At 46.3% G+C, this 10,000-nt stretch overlaps 1 protein-coding gene across 4 annotated transcripts in view; it reads right to left on the minus strand.

The window, feature by feature from the left end:
* LOC125047634 (SPEG neighbor protein-like) overlaps window positions 1-10,000 on the minus strand; it is a 243,365-nt gene that overhangs the window by 20,825 nt on the left and 212,540 nt on the right. For all 4 annotated transcript variants that reach the window (XM_047645976.1, XM_047645948.1, XM_047645959.1 and 1 more), the window contains one exon: window positions 2,325-2,443. In XM_047645976.1, the coding sequence (XP_047501932.1) occupies window positions 2,325-2,443 (119 nt within the window). The remainder of the gene's footprint in view (window positions 1-2,324; window positions 2,444-10,000) is intronic.

A 10,000-nucleotide genomic window follows, 5' to 3' on the forward strand; every position in this document is an offset into this window, starting at 1 on the left:
TTCCGCATACTTCCGTCCTCGCAGTGGGTTCGGCCTTTTTCGGCTTCCTCGTTCAACTTTCGTGTTTATGAGTGTTTGGTCATCCCTGGTGGAATCCGGGTTATTCCGTGTAGATTCGTTTTTTTTTTATGCCTATCATGACGCTGTTTATCTGATTTATGTGTGGACATAGGCGCTTCAGATATGCAGCTTTATGGAAAGAATCGACGTGTTAAAAACATTAACTTTGTTTTTTTCTTTCTTTTTACTTATCCAGAACAATGTAACGTCATTTTCGAAGAATTTTGTTTCTTTTCAGCGTCGACTTGAGTATGTCTCATATCTCTCCCTCGCAAAAGTGCTGAACGAAATTTGGTTAAGCGCTGAGCTAAATTTTGTGAAAACATCTGTATTGTATTTTAAAAGCCTAAGGGACTACGTTGCAGGTCTAGGCGGCCCCGGTGCATCAGGCTCAACCAGACTGAACCTTAAGTAGTATGCTTACAAAACATTCTGGAAATGACGTTAAACAGCGTTTTTGTATAAGCATTTTTTATTACACTATCAATAATTTTGGAATTCATGCAGAATTAGGTTCAGGGCTTCCTTCCATGCTACACGGTAAGGCAAAGCCCACAAGGTAATGTAATATCAGCCTTAAACATTCACTTCAGGCTTAAGGTCGAGCGTAAGAAAGACGTACTTTACAAACACGATATTATGTACCCTAAGACGGGAACGCATCTAGGAGGAATTGCGGAAGAATACCAATATTAGAAGCTAAGTAAAACCGGAAGTGTTGAATTACTAAGTGGGAGAAAGAGAGAGAGAGAGAGAGAGAGAGAGAGAGAGAGAGAGAGAGAGAGAGAGAGAGAGAGAGAGAGAGAGAGAGAGAGAGAGAGAGAGAGAGAGAGAGAGGGGGGGGGGGGGGGGAGAAAGAGAGAGAGAGGGAGAAAGAGAGAGAGAGAGAGAGAGAGAGAGAGAGAGAAAGAGAGATGAAAAAGGGGGAAAGAATGACCAAAAAAAAAAAAAAAATGATTTACGCTCGTACGAAATTTACAACGTTGAGATTCCTTCGCGAAATCCTGGCATAGCATCCTCGACGCTGGAATGGCGGTTGTGTAGGCTCACTCACCCCCCCCCTCTCCCCCAAAAAAGAAAAAACACAAACCTCATTCTACAAAGATTTCGTTGGGCATTTCTATATATATTCCGAGTGCTGGAGGATTCATTGGTATTCACAGCCCAGTCTCTAACATGCATGCGAGGGAATGACATGCTTCGGGCTAGGACATTCCGACAACGTAGAGTGACTTTGTGTGTGCTGTTTGTGTGTGTGTTGGTGTGTGTGTGGGTGTGGGTGTGTGTTCAGGCTGTTCAGGGGCACATAAATATCTTGCCTGGCTATGGGAGAGGTGAGGAACCGTCGCTAGGGAGTTTCGGCCTGAGAATTTATGTTCCTTGAAGAAAATAGGTGAGATTGGATTTCATGACTAAGGAGAGGGATATGTACAGTAACTTAGCGCTGGAGGAGGTGATTGGGTAGTCGGCTGGAGTACGGAAGTAGAAAATGTATTCCTGGGACGAGGTTGGGAGCGTACGAACACACCTTCGGGGAGTCGAAGAGCGGAAAGAACACAGTGGGTAAAAAGGGGAATAAAGTTGCCATGCGGGATAGGGGGCATAGACGGCACAGAAAGAGGGGACGAGGCACCTAACACAAAAAAAAAAAGTAAAATTATTCAAAATGGGGAAATACTCCGGCTGAATGGGCTGCCTGGAGCGCGCATTCCGAACTCGGCGCCGGGAGCATAACAGCGGGTGGGCGTCGGAGCGAAGGAGCCTAGTTACCCGAAGTGGAGGCAGGGATAATGATATCAGAGTGTAATGAGCAATGAGCAAGATCTGGTTCTAGTGAAGTGATTATTGAACTTGATTAGAGAAGTTGAATCCAGCTGAATCTTGAGAGCATTTGGGGAAGGAATTACGGCCAACGGCTCTCTGACATGGAGATAATGAAGCTGATATCAATGGAGAAAATGGTAGTGATGATTAAAAAAAGATAAGAAAAAAACAAAACATGTCCAGAGTGATTGGGAGGATAATAGGCCGAGATGGAGAGAAAACACAATGTGCATATCAAGAGGGAAAAGTAACCACAATATGCAATTAAAAAAAAAAGTTGCCCATATACGTTAAGAGAACAGGAGAGAGACAATATCATATACGTATTCAGAGAAAGATGGACAAGGATGAAAAAAAACAAAAACATCCTTTACATAAAAAAATAAAAAACAAAAACACGAATAACACGAAGCTAGAATGACCCTCATGATATGACTCACCGTGTTCAGATTGCCAAGTTTTTCGTTCAGTTCAGCTTCTTCCTTCTTAGCCTTGTTGGTCTTGCGGACCTTAGCCCCACGGAACCCGGCCTGGATCTTGAGCGCCGCGTCCGCCAGCTCTGCAAAAGGTCAAATTAGGTCAGTGTTTGAGGTCAGAGAGCGAGAAGGGCGGGAGGGAGGGGGCGACGGGGCGTGAGGGGAAGGGGAGGGATTGAAGTCCAATAGAATTCTGAAGGGGATGTGGGAGAGGGTAACACAAGAGAGGTTACTATATATATATTTCTAAGATTTCACAGACAATTTTTTTTTCTTGTTTTGAATGCATTTCTCACACTTCTAAAGAGGTGTATAGTATTTATAATCATCTGATCTATCACTGATCACTCACTCACTCTGCGGTGATATCGACTGCAGTAGGAAATACGTTATAACATGCAAAGTAATGCAGGGACTAACACGTGTATGCAACACCAGCGGGAAAATCGCTCGGGTGACGTGAGATTAATAAACAATACTACGTGTGAATAAATAATGATAGAGTTAGCGATTAATGGGTAATTGGTGGCGTTAGCGTTAACTGGCCGGGTGCAAAGTGATGATTTATTCAGTGGGATAGATATATATGAATATACATATTCAGTATATATACGCATGAATGGATATGTACATACATATACATACATACATACATATTTGTATACACACATACTTTTATATATATGTATATATACACACACATATATATGTACATATATATATATATATATATATATATATATATATGTACACATATATATATATATATATATATATATATATATATATATATACACATACACACATATATATATATATATATATATATATATATATATATATGTATGTATATATATGTATGTATATATATATATATATATATATATATTTATATATATATATATATATATATATATATATATACATACATATATATATATATATATATATATATATATATATATATATATATATATATATATATATATATATATATATGAATGTATACACACACACACTTATACATGATATGTATAATCATACACATACGTATACATGCACACACAACTATGTGCTTATATACAATACACTCGGCATATGGTGTATGCCTACAAATATATACAATGGAAAAACAAAGTTCTGTGCTGTTGGGAATCTTGTAAACTACAAATCATTCTTCTGTTGCTGTGCTAATGTGATTTCCAAGGAGATTCTTGTGGCATTAACGCCCTCCATGCTCCCCGTGCATCACCTCCACTCGGGACAGAGATGCATTGACCTCTTTCTCGATTCGCTGGAATGACAGGGACAAGGAAAGAGTGGGGGAAAGAAAGGACGGAGATGTGTGTGTGTGTGTGTGTGTGTGTGTGTGTGTGTGTGTGTGTGTGTGTGTGTGTGTGTGTGTGTGTGTGGTTGTACATATACATGAAAGAGGAGAGATAGATGTAAAAATAGGGAGCAATAAAGACTGAAAGACGAAAGATCCAAATGAAAAACCCAACACTTCAGTAAATACCTAGATATCGTCTAGTAAACAGGAAAAAAACAGACTCAAGGAACGAGAGACTCCACAAACTCTTCCCGAGAGACCAGAAACCAAAGCCGAGACCCGAAAGCGGGCGAGCACGGGGCCAGACCGAGGCTCTCCTTCGCCAGGTCGGAGAAGCGGCCGGGCGGGCATGCGGGCGAGGCGGAGGAGGACAGTGTTATCCATCACTATTAGCATTTGCCGAGCCTCAGCCGCGCGGGATGAGCTCGTCTGTCAGGGGATGACCGGGAGGAGGTGGAAGAAGGGAGAAAATGAGGACAAATTAGGAGAGAAATGAAGGTAAAAAAGGAGGGATGAAATACGAGAGAAGAAGGAGGGAATGCCGTTCAGAATCTGACTTTAAAACGAAGAGGAAGGGCTGACAAAGGGGTGGAATGATTAATGTTATTAACGTGGGGATAGGTGACGATTCTGATGATTACAAATGAGGAATACTGCTTGCTTGGACCTTGAAATATGAGCACACACACACAAACACACATACGTACACAGACACTTGTACATACACCCCCCCCTCTCTCTCTCTCTGCCTCTCTCTGTATCTCTCTTTCTTGCCCTCTGTCTGTCTGTCTGTATGTATGTCTATATGTCTGTATGTCTGTATCTCTTTCTCTCTCTCTCTCTCTCCCTCCCTCCCTCAATCCCTCCCTCCTACCCTTCCTCCCTCCCTCGCACACACACACACACACACAGACACACACACCGAGAGAGGCAACAGGGAATCGTCACCGCCTTTGTTGCCGCTGCCCTCTTAATTCGCAAAGCCCGGATGAGACGCGGATGCCTCGCGGACAAGACGCATTTCCACGCCCGCCTAATGCCAGAGATTTCTCCCTCTCCCTCGCGGCCTCCTTGGGTAAAGGGCGTGAGTGATTCATTTCTATTCGGTGGTAGTGGTTTCTTATATTGCCGAAAATGTGGGCGTGGTAGAGATTTGAGCCACGCCCCTATTATTCTTCGTGATGATGAGGATGGAACGTGCGTGATAAAGAAAAATGATGTTGGGAAAAAAAATAGAGGAAAATAAAGAGAGAAAACTTGAAGAAAAGTACCCGAGGTCAAGGAAGACACTAACGGTGACAATACAGACAAAAACATGAAATACAATGAAGAAAAGAAGAGGCAAGAAGACAATAAAGAAAAAAGGGGGAAAATCAGGAATGATAGATACACTCCCCATGACGATTTCCCCTCACTCTACCTCGCCATGAAGGTACGTTCCAGTCATTACCATGGTGACAAGAGGACGAGGACGAGGGGAGAGGAGGGCAAATGAGGAGAAAGTAGGAGGAGGGAGAAAGGGGAATGAAAGGGATAGGTGAAGAGCGGGAAGAGGGGGTAATGGATAAGACGGGGAAGGGAAAGGTGGAAGAAGAGGGGAAAGAAGGGGGGGGGGAGTTGAAATAGAAGGAAAGCGATAAAATGAGTAGAAGAAAAGGAGGGAAAAGCGGTGACAGAATGATGGAAGAGAAGATAAGAGAAGAAAGAGATAATAAAGGAAAAGAAACACGAAGACAAGTAAGGAGAAAATTAACAACGAAAGAGCATGTGCCAATAAACAAAGAAAAAGAAGAAATCAAGAGAGAAAGAAAAACAATGGAGAAACAAAAAAAAAAAAGGGCAGAGTGTTGGAGAGAGAAGGGCGAAAGAGGGGAAAAGAGGTGATGAAAAAGGGGAAAAGAGGGTGAAAAGAGAGGTAGAAGAGGGCAAAGGAGGTGGATGAAAAGGAGGAAAAGAGGCGATGAAAAGGGGAAAAGCAGGGGAAGGGGAAATAGGAGGAAGACGGAAGGGCGGTGATCAGGCCGGAGCTTCACGCCCTTCTGCCTCCCCCTCGACAGTCACCATGACGGTAGACTAAAAAGAGACGCGCTGTTGGTTCCGTGCAATTTCAGGAGGAGGAGGAGGAGGAGGAGGTGGAAGAGGAGGAGGAGGAGGAGGAGGAGGAGGAGGAGGAGGAGGAGGAGGAGGAGGAGGAGGAGGTGAGGGAGGAGGAGGAGGTGAGGGAGGAGGAGGAGGTGAGGGAGGAGGAGGAGGGGAGGGAGGAGGAGGAGGTGAGGGAGGAGGAGGAGGGGAGGGAGGAGGAGGAGGTGAGGGAGGAGGAGGAGGAGGAGGTGGAAGAGGAGGAGGAGGAGTAGGAGGAGGTGGAAGAGGAGGAGGAGGAGGAGGAGGTGAGGAAGGAACTAAACAGACTAAAAAGAGACGCACTGTTCGTTCCGTCTAGTTTCAGGATAAGGAGAGGGAGAAGGAGGAGGAAAGAGAAGATGAGAAGGAGAAGGAAGAGAAGAAGTAGGAAGAGGAAAAGGATGAGGAGGAAGAGGAAGAGGAGGAAGAGGAGGAGGAGGAAGAGGAGGAGGAGGAAGAGGAGGAGGAGGAAGAGGAGGAGGAGGAAGAGGAGGAGGAAGAGGAGGTGGAGGAGATGAGAGAGGATGAGGAGGAGGAAGGAGAGGAGGAGGAAAGGAAGGAAGAGGGTGGAGGAGGAGGAAGAGGTGTGGGAGGTAGAGGAGGAGGAAGAGGAAGACTAGGAGGAAAAGGAGGTGGATGATTAGAATTAAGATTAGAATAAGGAGGAGGAAGAGGAGAAGGAAAGGTAGGGGGAGGAGAAGGAGAAAAAGGCAGAAAAAAGGGAGAGAGAGAAGAGAAAGTGGAGAGAAGAGAAGAGAGAGAGAGAGGGGATGAGAGAGAGAGTGGAGGAGAGAGGGGAGGAGAGAGAGAGGAGAGGGAGGAGAGAGAGAGAGAGAGAAGAGAGGGAGAGATACGAAGGGAAAAAGAAAGAGAGAAAAAGAGAGATGAGAGATGAGGGAGGAGGGAGAGGTTGAGAGAGAGGAGAGGAGAGAGGAGGGAGGGGAGAGAGAGAGAGGGGGGGGGGGTAAGGAGAGAGAGAGAGGGGAAAGGGGGAGAAGAGAGAGAGGAGAGAGAAGAGGAGAAGGAGAGAGGAGATGGGGAGAAGTGAGAATGGGGAGGGAGAGAGAGAGAGAAAAGGAGAGAGAGAGAGAGAGAGAGGAAGAGGGGGAGAGAGTAGAGGAGAGAAGGGAAAGACGAGAGAGAGAGAGGAGAGAATGAGGGGGGAGAGAAGAGAGGAGAGGAGTGGAGGAGAGAGAGAGAAGGAGGGAGGACGAGAGAGGACAGAGAGGGAGAGAAAAGGAGAGGGGGAAGAGGAGAGTGAGAGAGAGAGAGAGAAGAGAGAAGAGAGAGAGGAGAGGGGAGAGAGGAAAGGAGCGGAGAGAGAGGAGAGAGAGAGAGAGAGTGAGAGAGATGAGGAAGAGGTGAGAGAGGAGGAGGGGAAAGGGGAAAAGGATAAGAGAGGAGAGAGGAAGAGAGAGGAAGAGAGGGATGGAGGATTTTGAGAAGAGAGAGGGGAGAGGAGGAGAGAGAGGGGAGAGGAAGAGGAAGAGAGTGGGAGGATGAGGAGAGAGAGAGAGAGAGGACAAGGAGAGGGGGGGAAAGAAAGTGAGGAGAGAGGAGGAGAAGGAGGGAGAGAAGAGAGAGGAGGGAGGAGAGGAGAGTGAGAGACCGAGGAGAGAGGGAGAGAGACGAGAGAGTGGGGGAGGTTTGGGAGGAGAGAGTGAGAGAGAGAGGGAGGATGGAGGATGGGAGAGAGGGAGAGGGGAGAGGGGGGAGATGGAGGAGAGGAAGAGAGAGAGGAGAGAGAGATGATGAGTAGTGAGAAGAGAGGAGAGAGATTGGAGAGAAGAGAGTGAGAGGAAGAGGAGAGGAGGAGAGGAGAAGGAGAGAGAGGAGAGAGGGGTATGGGAAGAGAGAGAGAGAGAGGAGGAAAGAGAGAGAGGGGAAAGAGATAGAGAGGGGAGAGTGAAAGTAAAGGGGGAAGAGAGGAGGGGGAGAGGAGAGAAAAGGAGAGGATAGTAAAGGAGAAAAAAATGGGGGGAATAGAAGAAGAAGGAGGGGGAGAAGAGGGAGGATGATGGGAAAACGATCCCGGGGGGCAGATCGAGAGAGTGGGGACGAGGAGAGAGGAGAGGGATTATGAATGGGGGAGAGGGTAAATGAGAGCGTTTAGAGAAGAATGAGAGAGTGGAGGGAGAGAGGAGAAAGGGTGAGGGGAGACAGGGAGAGGAGTGGAGGAGGGGTGGGTCAAAGGGGGGAATGAGGTGGGAAACGAAGAAGAGGATGAGGGAGGAAAAGGGAGGGGGAGAGGGGGGTGAGAAAGAGGAAGGGAGGAGGAAGAGAGAGGAGTGAGAGAGGGGAGATGAGAGAGAGAGGATGGATGAGGAGGGGGAGAGGAGGAGGGAGAGAGGAGAGAGGAGAGGGATGGAGAGAGTGGAGAGGAGGGAGGAGGAGAGAGTGAGAGGAGAGAGGGAGAGAGAGGGGAAGGGGGAGAGTGAAGGGAGAGAGAGGAGGGAGAGAGAAGGAAAAGGGGGAGGAGTGAGAGAGTCGAGTGCGGAGGAGGAGAGAGAGAGAGAGTGGAGTGGAGGAGTGGAGAGGAGAGAGAGTGGAGAGAGGAAGGGGTGAGGAGAGAGAGACGGGGAGAGAGACCCCCGAGGATGGGGAGAGAGAAGAGAGAGGGACGGAGAGAGGAGGGAGATGAGAGGAGAGAGAGAGGAGGGAGAGGGAGAGAGAGAGAGCGAGAGGAAGAGAGGAGAAGAGAGGCTGAGTCGTGATGAGATTGAAAAGGAGATGACGAGATGAGGAGAGAGAGGAGAGAGTTGAGAGAGGAGAGATGAGGGAGATGAGTGAGAGAGAGGAGGTGAGAAGGAGTATGAGAAGATGAGGATAGGTGAGGAAGAGGAGGAAGAGAGGAGAGAGTTGAGAGAGAAGGAGAGAGAGGGGAGAGGAGAGAAGAGAGGGGAGGAGAGAGGAGAGAGGAGAGAGAGAGAGGGGAGGATGAGAGGAAGAGGAGAGAGGAGGGATGGAGAGAGGAGAGAGGTTGGGGGGAGAGAGAGAGTTGATGGTGGGGGAGAGGAGGGAGAGGAGAAGGGAAAAGGGTGAGGAAGAGGAGAGATGGGAGCGAGGGGAGGACGAGAAGGTGAGGAGAGAGAAGGGAGGAGATGTAGAGGGGGGGAGGGAGGGGAGGGGGAGAGGAGATGGAGAGAAGAGAGGGGAGAGGTGAGGGAGAGGAGGGAGGAGGAGGGAGGAGGGAGAAGAAAGGAGAGGAGGAGAGAGTGAGAGGAAAGAGGAGAGGAGAGACGAGTTGAGAGATTGGAGAGATGATGTGGAGAGAGAGAAAAAACCCAAAAGGGGGGGGGGAGGAGGGAGGAAAGAGAGAGGGAGGGAGAGGGGAGAGAGAGAAGGAGAGAGAGAGGAGGGAGAGAGAGAGAGAGAGAGAAGCGTTAAGAGGTATTTCAATATACCAAAATTAACCTCTTTCCCAAGGATGTTTGTCCCGGTTGACTTTGTCCATGCATTATAATCTTTGAAATTTTTTAATTGAAATAAAATCAAATTTCTCACACTCTGACGCTTGATGACCAAGCGAAATATATCCACAAAAAAATTATTACAATATCGGGTGTGAAATATGGAACACATTTCCGAAATATTTTCATCAGAAACTCACTGCTATCGACGATATTGGCACACCTGTTTAACGAGTGGAGAAATGAAGAAACTTCCAAAAATGTTCGGAAATGAGTTACGGAGTTCCTTATCCCAAGGTCTTCATTACGCGTGCCAGTGACTTGTCAAATATAAAGTGAAGCTGATTTCTTAATTTGTTTTTTTTTTTTGCCCTTAATTAACCCGTTGGAAATATATGACATAGGAAAAGAAGCAATTGCAGTTTTCTAGAAATGTGAAAACCAAGACCTAAGAGGAAAAAGAAAGGAAATTATATAAAAAAACTAAAACTAAAAATAAACAGTCCAGGTCAAAGTTGGTAGTTACATAAAATATTTCCTATTCCCCTTCGATCGAAGTTATAATCTAACATACTTTATATATATATATATATATATATATATATATATAAAATATGACCTACTTCGGAAATGCAATTAATTTAAAATATTCCTCGAACGAACGGACTTTCAAGGAGTCTTTCGAATGTCGATATTCCTGACGGATGTGAACGACGAATGAGGTTAACCAGGAAACGCACTAGAACCTCCTTCAAGATTTCGGTGTTAATCAGGTAAGC

This window comes from Penaeus chinensis, chromosome 4 (assembly GCF_019202785.1).
Source record: "Penaeus chinensis breed Huanghai No. 1 chromosome 4, ASM1920278v2, whole genome shotgun sequence".
NCBI lineage: Eukaryota > Metazoa > Arthropoda > Malacostraca > Decapoda > Penaeidae > Penaeus > Penaeus chinensis.